At 40.2% G+C, this 15842-nt stretch overlaps 1 protein-coding gene across 2 annotated transcripts; it reads right to left on the bottom strand.

Moving 5' to 3' along the window:
• Nucleotides 1-308: 308 nt before the first annotated feature.
• On the bottom strand, nt 309-13859 carry LOC146364138 (TELO2-interacting protein 1 homolog). Of its 2 annotated transcripts, none has more exons than XM_084918323.1 (4): nt 13695-13859; nt 12354-12502; nt 11894-12034; nt 309-562 (listed from the first exon to the last, which is right to left on the bottom strand). In XM_084918323.1, the coding sequence occupies exons 2-4, from the start codon at nt 12405-12407 to the stop codon at nt 515-517; spliced, it is 243 nt and encodes an 80-aa protein (XP_084774449.1). In that variant the 5' UTR covers nt 12408-12502; nt 13695-13859; the 3' UTR covers nt 309-514. The 2 variants fall into 2 exon arrangements, with proteins under 2 accessions (XP_084774449.1, XP_084774448.1); XM_084918322.1 differs by lacking the exon at nt 309-562 and adding an exon at nt 11112-11276.
• Between the last annotated feature and the right edge of the window lie 1983 nt (nt 13860-15842).

Below are 15842 nucleotides of genomic sequence, written 5' to 3'. Positions count from 1 at the left end.
GTAATAGTTAAAACTTGGAGAAAAGAAAATTCAGCTAGTGTTGCGATTTTGGCCGTATGCAATGATTAAAGGTGTGGGATTAACAGGAACTGCTGTATATAATACTTATTAAATTACATGAAATACAATGAACATGGTAGTCTATTACCACAACACTTGGCCACCAATGAGGCACCATTATTTTCCATATGTAGTAAATACAAAAATAAATAAATAATGATCTCTTGTATAAAGAGTTGATACATTTCCTTACAATACTAAAAGAATGAAGACAGAAGGTTCTTGTTTTTGAAACAATACTGTTTTATTTTACTGGCAATGCCTTAGCTGTAGTTACTAAACACAGACCTGGAGGGAGGAAGGAGCTGGCATTCAGTCAGCACTGAGGTCTAATCACAGCATTAAGGAAAGAATGAGTACTGTGAATCAGAGGCAGGCCTGTGGGACATTTTGTTACTTTCATCCACTGTGCTTCAGCATGCACTGGTCCAGATCCAACGTGGGCTTTAGCTCTTCAAATTTCTGGGTCAGCCTCCAGTACAGCATGGCCCACAGCCACACCCTGACAAGAGAAGAGTCTATTGTTAGCATTTTGCATTTCATAGGAAAGATGCTTCCCTCTGATGAAAACACCCGGTTCATGATGAGTTTCTTTGACACTCGCAGTTAGGACACAGAGCTGGAAATTCTCAAACTCTCCCCACTGAGTTATAAGTCAAGTCCACAGTTAGAAGAGAAACCTCTATTTTCCTGATAATAAATGATGTCATTTCTCTTGTGCACACACCACTGCTCAGCATCAAAGTGCTCTTTTTGCCACAGATTTTTGTTCTAGTGAATAAATACTGCTAAAACAGTTTTTAATCAGAGTATAGGATGAAGTCAGTTAAACGTCTGGGATATTGATATGCTGAGTTAAGTAGCAGAGGGTTTTTTTAATCTGTTTCTCTTGCTCTGCTGTTAATTAAATTAACGGCAGCTGCACTAGAAGGGCAACAATGAGACAATCCCCATCTGCTTTTAAAGTAGAGGCCTTTTTTTTTTCTCTCCTCGCATTTTCTTTTTTTTTCCCCTTCACTTTAGGATCAGAATACCACAGAATACCAAAATTGAAAGATCCACCACTGGTGCCCTGTGGTTTTCACAGATGAGAGGAGGTTCACCCTGAGCACATGTAACAAATGATAAAGGATCTGGAGAAGGTCCACAGCAATGCCCGGGCTCATGCGGCAAGAATATGCAGACAGTTCCTGAAGGATGAAGGATTGATACCATGGACTGGCCCCCCACGCTACCTAAAATTCAACAGAACACCTCTAGGAGATGATGTTTTGGTCCATCTGAAATCCCCAGGTCGCATCTCACACTATCAAGGCTCTGGTCCAGATCTGGGAGGAAATCCCCCAGGAGACATCTCATTAGGAGAGTGCCCCGATATCAGGCACGCATACAAGCACGTGGGGGTCATACAAACTACTGAGTACCAAATTTCAGCACAAAGGTGTCTTTGAATTCACCTAGGTTGATCATTTTCACTTGTATGAACTTGAGGTTGTATTAACTTGAAAAAAGAAAGCAACTGGACAAAATAAAACAAAATAATTATTACTAACTAACAAAAAAACATCTGAGCAGACACGTCATGGACATTGTCCAGCTGCAGTGGGAGAAGGACACGTCTCTGTGTTACTATCTAGTTGCAGTTGTATCAGATTGCAGACATTGTCAAACCCAGTCCACCTTTTCCACAGTGGATTTAAAAAAAACAAAACAATTTATAACAAATTAGTCTACAATTCATCTTTGTGATGCACAATATAAGTTATTTGTCCTGGTAGGCTCAAATAAATAAGGCTACCAGCCATCATGAAGACATGATCTGAATCCTTTGATATGATTTAAAATTAAATACACATAAATCATTTAAATGACTTAATTTAAATGACTCTGTTAAGACTATTCTCCTCAGTCATAGCCTCTTCATGCTTATCAAGATCAGCAGTGTAGGATGGGCATATCTGCTGCTCTGTAGCTACAAGAATATTATTCAGTATTACACAGATCATACAGAAATTAAAGCAACTGTAAATATAAAAAAGTTGATGATGTGGTTCTGTGCTGTTTTGGTCTGGTTAGTTAAAGAGAATGTAACAACCACAAAAGTTTCTCTTCTGAATGTATGGTTTTTAACAAGATATGCACCCCTGAGTATTTATTTAATGAAGAGCAGCTTGCTGCATTTAAGGATCATGATTTAAATCACTATTAGAAGACTCAACTTACAGAAAAAAAACACAAACCTGACTGATGAGATTCAAATGCCCATCTGACAAGAACAACTGTTTACCCATCTTTACATACCCAGGGATGGAGCAGTCAAGGCCTGCTTTGTAATTTCCCACTAAATCACAAAAAGCAGTAAGCCACTCTCTGATGGGGAGTTTAGCAATGAGGGCTTGATCGACACTGCCTCGCTAATATGTCCTAAGAAAAAAAGAAGTCTTCAAAAATGTGCCCGTCTCTGGACAACCTGTAACAAAACGGATCGAGGGCACAGCCAGAAACACAGAGCTTCAATTGCAATACAGACAATTACCGTAATCAACTTTGCAGTTGAGATAACACCAGAGAATGGTCTGTTAATGGAGTTAAGTACAAATCAAAGTTATTATAGTTTTGTATTCTCTTATTAGTTTTTTTTTTTTTTTTACTTTTCTCTTTTTAATTCCATTTTATTTTAGTTAGTTTCCAGAGCAGGTTTGCCCATTTCACTCAAGTTTTTATTGTTTGAAAATGTCTCTTAAGTATTATTGTATTTATGGCAAATGCTTGATGCAAGATTTAGGAAAATCAGTCTGAATATTACAGTGTAAACAGAACTTTTTGAACTCAGTCTTTTCAACATCCAGGTCTACATTACTAAATTAACAGTAGACTTTGGCTGAAATGGGACAAATTGGCAGGTGTTACAAACCATGGCTTTTTATATGTGTAAATAATACCGTTAACATCAACCGAACTTTGCATATAAAAAGAGACACGCACACAAGATGTGTCATCTCTTTGGATCTACCATCATGCAGTAAATGAGCAAACATTCTCAGTGATTACATTTAACACATCCTGATATATAGATCCTTTCTGTGGCAATCACCTGTCTGCTGTTCTTTGCATTTCTACCTGAGACATTGAAACTGACTTTCAAAGGTCAGGTTCAATATCTAGTTAAAGACTAGATTTCTCACACTGAACAAGGAAAAGGTGGAAAACTGTACATGAAGTCATTAAACAGCAAGCAAAATAGCAAAAGCACTTTTTATAAAGCCTTTTAAATTTTGTAAAAATGGGCATTTTGTTCACTATAGTTTAGGGGATGATGATTAAATATACAGCAGGTCATCTGCTAATTGGAAGGTTGGTGGTTAGATCCCTCCCGTTTGTGCAAGATGCTAAAGTCAAGTTGCTCTGGGATGTATCCAAGCATGAATGGATGTGCATGTTAGATCGAAAGAACAGAGAATGAGACAAGTTGTGCGAAGCACTTTGAGTCCCCAGATAGAAAAGTAAAGTGCTATCTCTCTCTCTCTCTCTCTCTCTCTATATATATATATATATATATATATATATATATATATATATAAAAACACCCATCTCGCCCCTGCGGGCGGTTTATCCTTCAAGCTCGGGTCCTCTACCAGAGGCCTGGGAGCTTGAGGGTCCTGCGCAGTATCTTAGCTGTTCCTAGGACTGCGCTCTTCTGGACAGAGATCTCCGATGTTGTTCCCGGGATCTGCTGGAGCCACTCGCCTAGCTTGGGAGTCACCGCACCTAGTGCTCCGATTACCACGGGGACCACCGTCACCTTCACCCTCCACATCCTCTCGAGCTCTTCTCTGAGCCCTTGGTATTTCTCCAGCTTCTCGTGTTCATTCTTCCTGATATTGCTGTCATTCGGAACCGCTACATCGATCACTACGGCCGTCTTCTTCTGTTTGTCTACCACCACTATGTCCGGTTGGTTAGCCACCACCATTTTGTCCGTCTGTATCTGGAAGTCCCACAGGATCTTAGCTCGGTCATTCTCCACCACCCTTGGGGGCATCTCCCATTTTGACCTCGGGACTTCCAGGTTATACTCGGCACAGATGTTCCTGTACACTATGCCGGCTACTTGGTTATGGCGTTCCATGTATGCCTTGCCTGCTAGCATCTTGCACCCTGCTGTTATGTGCTGGATTGTCTCTGGAGCATCTTTACACAGCCTGCACCTGGGGTCTTGCCTGGTGTGATAGACCCCAGCCTCTATGGATCTTGTACTCAGAGCTTGTTCTTGTGCTGCCATGATTAGTGCCTCTGTGCTGTCTTTCAGTCCAGCTTTGTCCAGCCACTGGTAGGATTTCTGGATGTCAGCCACCTCCTCTATCTGCCGGTGGTACATACCGTGCAGGGCCCTGTCCTTCCATGATGGTTCCTCGTCTCCCTCCTCTTTCTTGGGTTTCTGCTGCCTGAGGTATTCACTGAGCACTCGGTCAGTTAGGGCCATCTTCCCAATGTATTCTTGGATGTTCGTTGTCTCATCCTGGACTGTGGTGCTGACACTCACCAGTCCCCGGCCCCCTTCCTTCCGCTTAGCGTACAGCCTCAGGGTACTGGACTTGGGGTGAAACCCTCCATGCATGGTAAGGAGCTTTCTTGTCTTTATGTCAGTGGCTTCTATCTCCTCCTTTGGCCAGCCTATTACCCCAGCAGGGTACCTGATCACGGGCAGGGCGTAGGTGTTGATGGCCCGGATCTTGTTCTTACCGTTCAGCTGACTCCTCAGGACTTGCCTGACCCTCTGCAGGTACTTGGTGGTTGCAGCCTTTTTAGCGGCCTCTTCATGGTTCCCATTCGCCTGCGGGATCCCCAGGTACTTGTAACTGTCCTCTATGTCTGCAATGTTGCCTTCTGGTAGTTCAATCCCCTCAGTTCTGACTACCTTCCCTCTCTTCGTTACCATTCGACTACACTTCTCCAGTCCGAACGACATTCCAATGTCATTGCTGTATAGCCTGGTAGTGTGGATCAGTGAATCGATGTCTCGTTCACTCTTGGCATACAGCTTGATGTCATCCATGTACAGGAGGTGGCTGACAACTGCTCCGTTCCGTAGTTGGTATCCGTAGCCAGTCTTGTTAATGATCTCACTGAGGGGGTTCAGGCCTATGCAGAACAGCAGTGGGGACAGAGCATCTCCTTGGTAGATCCCGCACTTGATGGTGACTTGTGCTATGGGCTTGGAGTTGGCCTCTAGTGTTGTACGCCACATCCCCATTGAGTTCCTGATGAAGGCTCTTAGGGTCCTGTTGATCTTGTACAATTCTAAGCATTCCAGGATCCAGCTGTGGGGCATTGAGTCATAGGCCTTCTTGTAATCAATCCAGGCAGTGCACAGGTTGGTCAGTCTGGTCTTGCAGTCTCGGCTGACTGTTCTGTCTACCAGTAGCTGGTGTTTTGCACCTCTGGTATTCTTGCCAATCCCTTTCTGTGCCCCACTCATGTATTGACCCATGTGCCTGTTCATCTTAGCCGATATGATGCCTGACAGGAGCTTCCATGTAGTACTGAGGCAGGTTATTGGTCGGTAGTTGGATGGGACCGGTCCCTCTATATCTATCTATATATCTATCTATCGATAGATCTATCGATAGATATATCTATCTATCGATAGATATATCTATCTATCGATAGATAGATAGATCGATAGATCGATATATATATAGATATATAGATATATATATAGATATATAGATATAGATATATAGATATAGATATATCTCAGTCCATTTAATATGCCCATTTCACTTTTCCATTGCTAAACTGTAACATCTACAGTTACCGGTAGCAGTTTTAGAAAGAGATGAAATTAATATTTAGCAGAATTGAGTTTAGCTTATCGGTGTGCCCCTCCACAACAGTCCCAGTTTCCCTTTGGGGTAAATTAAATTCCCACCCCTGCTCTTGACTGAAGGTGGCACTTGGTTTTTCCACTTTATGCAAAGAATGGATCAAATTGCTAAAACTGTGTCTTCATGAAGCTCTGACTGGGGTTTATCCCAGCTAACAAAAAAAAAAAAAAGAAAGAAAACCCTTGGCTGTGCTAAACTTGCTTTGCAGTCTGGTGTGGTGACAAGAAATATTTATATCAAAACTTGAATTTCTTCCAGCTCTGATACATTGTTATCAAATTTAGCTTCCATAAACACTCGTGTGCACAGATTTCTGCCAAACTGGCTGAACCCTTTTCATCTTCTTCTTTCTAAACATCAGACCATGTGTCCCGTGTGTGGGCGCTGAGACACCTGTAATGGATCACAACAATTTACATATCACAGCTCACTTCAAGCTGCTCCTTGCTGTCTAAAAATAAATAACTCCAAGCGATGGTGGTGATGGAAATTAATATCAGGCCTAAATATAAACATATAAATTGGGGCAGGGTATAGGGGAGAGGCAGATCGTGCGTGCACGGGGAGGCCTCCCAGATCCTGTGTTTGGAAAGAGAAAAACGTGCCGTACCTTTGTCCGTCTGAGCTTCATGCTCAAATGAGGACTTACCATAAATATTTCCGACAACAGAAATGGGAGAATGTTATCAAACGCAAAGGTTGAATGCACACACATGGAACACGCATGTTCAAAATACATGGGTCTTTAATGTGGCGTGTACAGTCTTAAAAATAAATAAAGACAAGCTTTAAAACTTTACATGTCACAGCTATGATTTCCTCCACTGGGACACTTTGACTGTTTATCTAAAAATAACAGTCTTCACAATTCGCACGGCAATAGTAGCCAAGCTCACACGGGAAACATTTTTCTTCTGTTTTCCTCACAGAAATGATCACAAATCTTAAACCCACAGAATCCGTGATCTAAACATTTTAGGGAGTTGTTCTAAATGTTGAACAACCCAGAGGACATTTTAGATTCTTTCAGCTAATTGTTTTGGTTTCACCTCGTCTTCACTCTCACTTTGCTTATCAATTTCCAGCAGCTGAGCATGTTTGGTAAATTCAGCATATACAGTAGTATACCTACCCAGCTCCAAACAGAGTTAGCATTATACTTTTTAAAAGAGAAAGTGTGCACACAATGTCTCACTTCATGCTTGCTCTTCACCAACCTTTATAGTGTCACTTTGTCATCACTCGTGTTGTTGTTATTGTCTTATTTGTTACGATTTAGGGTCTGTGAGCATAAGCAGAGGTTTTTGCTCAGGTAGTAACTGTGACCTCTTTTTCAGAGGCTTCTCTAACATTTAATGGTTGTAAAATATGTCAAACTTTTTGATAAGGGGTTGCACTGAGGATTTTGGACGATGGTGTTTAAGTGTTGTCACTGCCCAGGATTCGTGGACACAGATTCTTGTTCACTTAGCCGCTGTTTACAGTTTAAAAGTCTTCATCAGAACAAACACTTCTAACTGTACTTTGCTCCTCATTGTCTTTGAAAAGCAAGAGCTGATAAAACAGTTAATGCCCTTTTATCTTTAAGTTTGGTATAGTATTCTGTCTTAATCTATTTTGTGTTTTATTTACTATATGGGGAAAAGTCCTGTCAGCCCTGTGCTGAGAGGGCTGTGGTCATCAATCCATCCTGTTCTAATAAAGCCAAATTTCCGGAAGACTTTTAGATGTGTTCAGTTTTATTCATATAGCACCACTGTCAACAAATCTTTTATCAAGGCACGTCATATTGTAAGGTAAAGACCCTACAGTGTTAATCTAGGACAAATGTTTACTCTGATTCATTGATGAAGCGAATGCAAGTCAGTAATCAAAGGGGAGTTTTTAGCCATAACTAACTACATATGTATAGTATATCATGAGTGGACAGACATGGATGTAAATCACACCTTAACTGCTTAGCTGAGCCAAAACAAGCACAGCAGTGGTCTGGATATTGTTAAATGTGCAAATATTGTTTCATTTTTTTGTATGTCAGGTGTCATGTTTGAAGAAAGCACTTTGAAGCCACCTGAATGTATATGAACACATTTACATGAGGACAAACTGACAAAAAGGTTATGCTGTCATTATGTTTTAGTATAGTTTATGAGTTGAGGACAATAAAAGAATATTAAAACTCAAATGTATCAATGCTCTTGTGTACTACTTGTGCACAGATAATTTTAAGTCGTTTTGGGGGCATAAAGTGCAGGAAATACACGTGTAAAGGTTCAGGTATCCCTTTAACAAGGCTTTTTCTATTGCTTGTGCCTTGATGTGGTAGAGATATCTCATTATAATTAAAAAAGAGAAAGCTTTTAATCACTGTAAAATCTGAAATTTCTATAGTTGTGAAATAACTGGGAGATTTCTATTTATTTAATCATTTATTTATTACTTTGGTATAATTTAAATAGCTGTGAAGAAGGTCTTTATCAGCAGAGGAAAATGCAAAACTTATAAAACACAGTTAAATGTCCAACATTTGTGTTCTCACTCACATTTTCCTTTGGGCCGGATTAGTCCTTGCTTGGCCCCTGGGCCTTACACCCCTGCACACACACACACACACACCTTTTTTTTTTCTTGCTGTGTGCCAACCAACTGATGTTATTTTAGCCAAAGGGACTAGTTTTTATTTGCCACTATTTTTCAACATTTATCTAATTTTCACAATAAAAACTTAAACAGTGAACCTGCAAACTAATCCTATGAAGACTAAGAGGAAAAAAACAAAAACGGTCTTGGCACATGCTATTTTAACACTTTTATTTCCTGCCACTAGAGGGAGACAACACTACATATTTGTTACCTTTCTTGATCACTGTACTGGACTGTATGACAGCCCTCTGTCATATTACACATAATCATTGTTAGGGTGATGGAAGACATGACCTAACAAGCCAGGTTTAGAGGAGTATTAGGTATTAAAGCAACATACTGTGATAATCTGTTTATTGGAGGCTGGATTTTATTACTCTGTAATGTTCAATAACTGGTATTGTAACTGGTATGTGGTTTCCTGCTGTCATTCCGTTGTGTCATGAATTGATGTGCACAACAGTTCATGTGTAGTCTTGTCATATGGTTATGGTTATATTACATACAACACTTCAGTGTAAGCAAAACAATTGTCAAAAATTGAAAGTGAGGAGATAAGAGCTAAGATGGTTATCGTTAGCAAGAGTTTGGATGTTTGTTTGTTTGTTTTTATGTACAAAGGTAAAGTAAGTAAGTAAAAGTAAAGTAAAATCTATTTATATAGCGCGCTTCACAGACAAAAATCACAAAGTGATTCACAATACAGAGAATGAAAATTAATAAGAATGAAAATATAAGAAATAACAATGTAAAACAACATAAAAACAACTAATTAATTGACAGCTTGTGTATATAAAAATGTCTTTAGCTGCTTTTTAAAAGAAACAATGGAGTCAGTGCAGTGTAAAAACAGTGGAAGAGAATTCCACAACCGTGGTGCCACTGCCTGAAAGGCCCGATCACCACGAGTTTTAAATCGAGTGCGTGGGGCCACTGGAAGACTCTGACCTGATGACCTTAGAGCTCGGGAAGATGAATGAGGTTTCAGCAGGTCAGATATATACTGGGGAGCCTGACCATGTAGGGCCCTAAAGGTTAAAACTAAAATTTATGTAATCAGCAAACAGCTTCATGTAATGTCAGTGTAGGTTCTCAGTCATCCAGGTCACAGTAGTCTAAGAGCATGAAAAAAAACAACAACTGGACTCCTTTATGTTTAACCTGGTTCACGAGGCTTCTTCTCTTCTAAGACCAAATGGTGCAGAGTCCCGTGTATTTAAACACTAGTGGGGATGGTCACTTAAGGGGGTCTTTAACCCACTATTCAAAGTCTAGTTGCTTTCTTTTCCAAGCTCCTTAGACAACTTCATGTGATCTTCAACTGTACTTATTTGACTATTCTGATTTTTAATTATAATGTGATAAAACATATTCTTTTACCATTAAAGGCTCTGTCTTTATTTCCATGCATTGTATTTTGTCCCCATTTATCCTTTGTCAGGCATCCAATAGCTTCACATCAGTGTTTGTAATCATTTTCAAGTAATAGTTTTACCTGTGTAAAATTATTACTTGAAACAGTAAAGAAAGAAAAAAAAGCCACCTCTTTCCTAGTGGTGGAAAAATGTACCATGTTGAGCAATAAAAAAAATGGCAACACGTGAGATTTGGTTGTTTAGGAAGAGCGGAAAGTTTTGGGAGTGATGGCAGCGAGAGAGAGTTTTGAGATGTGAAAGATCGTTCAGATGTGACACTTGATCGTTCTCTCATTTTAGCTATCGTAGTATTTTTTAATGGTTGTTGGGAATGTAATGGCAGAAGCCTGCAGGCCTTGAATATTTTCAACATGCTAATGGAAGTATGTTGAGCACAAAGTAAACAAAAATAACAACAACAACTTCTCTGAGCTTATCAATTAAATGGCTTTGCATTCGCTGATTGAACAATCACGTTTCTCAGTTGGGTATAAGAAGAGCTTCTTGCAGTCGTAGCTGTGTGTGCAGTTTGGACCTGAGCAGCATCCTGCTGGCACAGCTGGCTGTGGTCCGTATCATCAAAGTCAAGTCAAGTCAAAATATGGTGAATCACAGAGCTGCCACAGTGAAGAGGCATTTTTAGGAACAACATCACCGTCACGTGTTTAGGATGTCAAACTGTTCCACGGTTTAAGGTTTTTATAATAAAACAGAGATGCCCTGACGATGATACCAATGGTTGATTTTCATTGTTATACAAGACTGCCACCTGGTGGTGAAAGAGCTTCAATGAGTTCTTTGACTTTTTTGGCTTTTTCTGACGACTCATCTCCCCACACACAGCTTTAATGTCAAATCAGGCTAACAACCTAATTGTTAACCTTAGTATAGAGACATCTTCATCTCTGTACTAAAGTACAGACACAAACTTGTATTGCTGTTGTCTCACTCACAGGAAGAAAGCTGACTATAACTCATTCATTTAAGAAGAACCATTAAGTTTATTCCTACAAGAAAGTTACAGCCCTGTGATCAAATAGGCTTTGATAAGATAAGATAAGATAAGATAAGATAAGAGGTAATCTATCTTCAATGTGGTTTTACATAAATGGGCTTCATGTTGCACCAATCTCCATAAAGTGAGGCGTCATACTAAGAATAGTTGTCTTGCTCTGATTTGTCCATGTTGTGGTTGCTTTGATCATTGCCAGAGCCCAGGTACAGTTCTCCTCACAAAGTCCCCACATGTTTCACCCAGCACGCACAGCACCTGGCATGTAATGTACAAAAATGTAATGTACAAAAGCAGCAAGCTGTCAAAATTCAATAAAACTTTACCGTTGTATACTCATGGACAAATTGTAGTATTTACAAAACTCGTATATATCCAAAAGCTGATGAAACAATTTCCCAGCAGCAGCTCTGAGTGAATAAATGACTGTTTACAGACTTAACGTGTCTGTATTTGTCAGCTCATCAATGAAAATATGAATAGCAAATTTAAAAATATTCCAGCTGATGACAGGAGCTGACGAGTAGCCTAATTTACACCGACAAGTTGAATCAGCTGACACTTGCACCAAAGCTCACAAAAAACTATCAGCTTCATTTATCACAAAGTCCTACTTTGTGATTTTCTGAGACAGTTTGAAAAGCAGCCTCTAAGAAGGCATCCACACAGTGATTTTTCTGTGCTGATAGAAGAAATGTTAGTTTAAAGAGTCTTCACATTACAACCCAAAAAAGAAAATAATAGAACCATTTCTGAATGAAATAAGCCTGTTGTTGGGCACCATCTTTCATTCTTTCACTACTAAGAGTTTAAAACTAAAGACGACTTGAATAATTTTGACTCACGTAATGAAAAGAGAGGTTTGTTTTACTTACCCTGAAGGCTCTGAGGACTGCTAATGGGTCATCAGCTGTGAGTCTCTGCAGGAGTGCTGGCCAGCAGCGATGAGCCATAGGCAGCAGTTCATTTTCTCTCTCACTCAGCACCTGAACGCACAACTCCAGCACGTCCAGTACCTAAGGACAAAGACACACAACACACCTAACAATTATCTCTGTTTTGATCCTGATTATATGTGAGCTGAAACTAATTACTGAGGTCTTCATTGAGAGCCCAAACTCCTGAGCAGGCACGACTTCAGCACAGACTTATTTCTGTTTCACTCCTGGACCAGACTGAATGTTTTTCCTTGATGAGCATTATACCACTGAACAGTCCTCCACACAGTTCTGACAGGATGAATTGTACCAACGCTGGCGGTCCTACCTTCACAAGAATGATTATTTTTGTTATTAGTCCAACAGTTGACTCTACATAAAACTACTGATACAGTACCTTGAGTCGGAGCCTGAGGCTGGGATCAGACAGCAGATGAATGCAGCGCTCCATAACATCCTTAGTGATGCTGAGGTGGGAGGGAAGCTCTGCTTTCACATCAGGACTACCAGTATCTTCAACATCCTTACACTCAAGGGGAAGGACCTCTGCAATGGAGCACATGTACAGTTAGACCGCCAGTTTTGCAGTGAGGTTCAGATTTCTATGACTCTTAATTACAATGATCCATCTCCTCTACACTCTGAATCTAAAATAGGGCTGCCACAAACGATTATTTTGATAGTCGACTAGTCACCGATTATTTTTGCGATTAGTCGACTAATCAGATCATGCATCCATTGGACATAAAACGTACAGCTTATTCCACCAGCATGCATCTGCTCTTATATAACTATCATTAGTTTACAGCTTTAAGTGTTTAAGGTATGTGCTAACTAAAAATAAAGACAAGATGATAGTTTATTAAATTTTAATGAAATTTGCAGATTGTTTCGGTGAAGTTTAATAAACTCAGCCGTCTGCTCCTTGCTATCTAAAATATAACGGGACACCGGAGTATATTCCCGAGCATCTCACACTTCTGGTAATCAGTTGTCTGCTTGACGTTTATTCAGCTGCGTAAAAACTATAACTTTAATCTCAGCCAAACCGATTTACTCAGGAACAAATAAAATACTAAAAAAAAGCCAAACAATAACATTTTGAAGTTATCTAAGTGACTTATATATATTTAACCTGAGTAGCGAAAGACAGCGGTGGGTTTGAAAACGATTTGCGGGAGTCCGGTGTTCTCACGGGCTCTAGTGAGCCTTGCCCCCGGTTAGCTACCGAGCTAGTGGGTAACAGACGTCTCCAAAAACGTCGGAGGGCTTCTGAAAATATGTGGTGTCTTGATAAACTGAGCAAATATTTGAGGTTTATACAGTTACATTCTCGCCTGAAAATATTTTAATCGTTTATTTTGTGACCCAGAAAGAATAATAAAAGTAATATTAAAACTAACTAGCTGCCGCCATTGTTGTAAACTGAGCTGCACTGCGCTATGAATTCTGGGATACAGCTTCTTCTTCTTTGGGGTTTAACGGCAGCTGGCATCCTAGTACATACAGGTGCTGCCATCTTCTGTTTCAGTCCGTTATTACACTCTTAAATCCTACTACTTATTCCTGCGTCTTTTGTGATGCTTCAAACGAGGCGTCGACTATTAAATCAGTCGTCGACGATTTTGATAGTCGACGTAATCGTGACTAGTCAAATAATCGTGGCAGCCCTAATCTAAAATAGTCACCACTACAACATATAGCTTATATTCCACTGGCCCTTAGACAGACCTATTACCTTGGTCTTCAGTGTTATAATCATCCTCTATTCCAATGCCCTCTGTCAGTTCTTTCTGTTTGCGGTAATTCAGCAGGAATTGGTGAATGCTGAGGTCTTCCTGGTCACTGGAGCTCTACCTGGAGCTGGCAGACGTACTGGTCCTGCTACAATTGGAAGGGAACCACCTTGCTAAAGGAAAAACAAGACAACAATATCAAAATAGGTTTGATTACAATAAAATAAGTCAGTTAATCAAAATCAGTGTGACACAGACGCTGATGTTTTTTGAGAAGAGCCCATTAGTGACATTTAATTCCATATTTTTACCGTGAGGGCTTGTAAAACTGCAAAAACTGCCAACACCTATAGTGCCGCTGTCTAAATATTATTATGAATATGAATTCTACAACAGAAAACGACTCAGCATTTAAACCATCACGATGGTGGCTGTAGCTCAGATGGCAGAGCAGGTCAGCCACTAATCAGAAGGTCGGAGGTTCGATCCCAGGCTGCCTCCTGGCTGCATACCAAATATCCTTGGGCAAGATACTAACCCCATGTTTGCCTACTGGTGGTGGTCAGAGGGCCCGGTGGCGCCAGTGTCCGGCAACCTCGCCTCTGTCAGTGCGCCCCAGGGCAGCTGCGGCTACAATGTAGCTTGCCATCGCCAGTGTGTGAATGGGTGAATGACTGAATGTAGTGTGAAGCGCTTTGGGGTCCTTAGGGACTAGAAAAGCGCTATACAAATGCAGGCCATTTTACCATTTTTTTACCATATTAAATGTTTCCAAAGATACTGATAATTTGATAACGAGCAAAGTTATTTCTCCTCAAAATGCGCCTGACTAAAAGTGGGATCAACCAGTACATATAATATTCATCCTGCTACATTTAGAAAGTGGCAACAACAGTAAACATGAGTAACTCCACCATGTGTCTATCCGGTCTTTAAGTGATGACGTGATGAATCCTACTTCTGGGCCCAAACTACTCTGCGTTTAATAAGGCTGTTGTGTTTTTAACATGTTTTAATGCTTTGTAACTTGTTCTATTTAATCTCAACAAGCCCCTTACAAAAAGTAAGTGATCACTGTCGGCCTCTCTCAGTTTTTATTACAACTATTCATTTTAAAGCTCAGTTCTTAAAACCTTACCATGTAACTACAGCCCAGGCAATGCAGCAGCACATTAATGACTAACCTGTATGTGGATGGATTATCTCAGTTGTTCTCTTGACTGAAGTTTGGTCCGTTTACAGCATCCTGCCATGCCACTGCATTTGTCCCTAACCATCGGGAACCCTCACCTTAACTCTTATCCAGTGGGAAAAAAGTTCCCCTTCATCACCGTGTTAATGTTATGCTAACATAGCTGTTTCGCTAGTCACATAGCACATCACTATATACCAGCTAGCCAAACTTCAGTAACCCTACAAACATCACTGCTGCTTACTTTCCTGTCTTCATGTATGTCAGAAGTGATAGCAGAGCTGTGCCTTTTAATTTGTTTTAGAAATCCCTCAGTCAGAAACTGGTATATTATATTTAGATGGAAACTAACGAGCTAACTCTCTGCTAACTTCTAACTTCAGACAGATTTTTAACTCTCAGTGATCATTTGACTTTGGGACCTGCAGTGTAGTTTGGGTCCAGACACGGCTAATGACCAGACTTAAAGACCAAATTTCGGTCACTTTTGCTGGTCCCAAGCCCAAATAAAGGAGCTAGCTTGAAGCCTGACATAAAAAACAATAATTGCTAAGAAAAGTGTCATTTGTAGTTCTAAATATATTCTAAATGCATTTAGATCGTTTTTACTCACTTTATGTCTCTTCCACGATGTTACGTCTCTCTCTTATGTTGGTTACAATTACATAGGCACTTAGCAGGACAGTGGAAAAACCCAGGACCACAGTGATACTGAGAATTCCACGCTTGAAACGCTTGAAATATATTATAGGGCAGGCCAGGTTGAAATCTAGCCAGTGGCAGTATCTAATATCTTTCCCTAATTCACTTTATAATTACAAATTCTCAACACTTGGACATTCACACGTGTGTTCTGATCAAAACAGTGCAAGAATGAGCTCTTTAGCTTTTGATTTACAACTTATCCACATTTCTTTGCGGACACTCCTGCATGTCACAAATACATTGCACAAAGCGC

This window comes from Perissodus microlepis, chromosome 20, assembly GCF_051167445.1.
Source record: "Perissodus microlepis isolate ML-2025 ecotype Zambia chromosome 20, ASM5116744v1, whole genome shotgun sequence".
Lineage (NCBI taxonomy): Eukaryota > Metazoa > Chordata > Actinopteri > Cichliformes > Cichlidae > Perissodus > Perissodus microlepis.
This window is presented reverse-complemented; position numbering and strand designations above follow the sequence as displayed.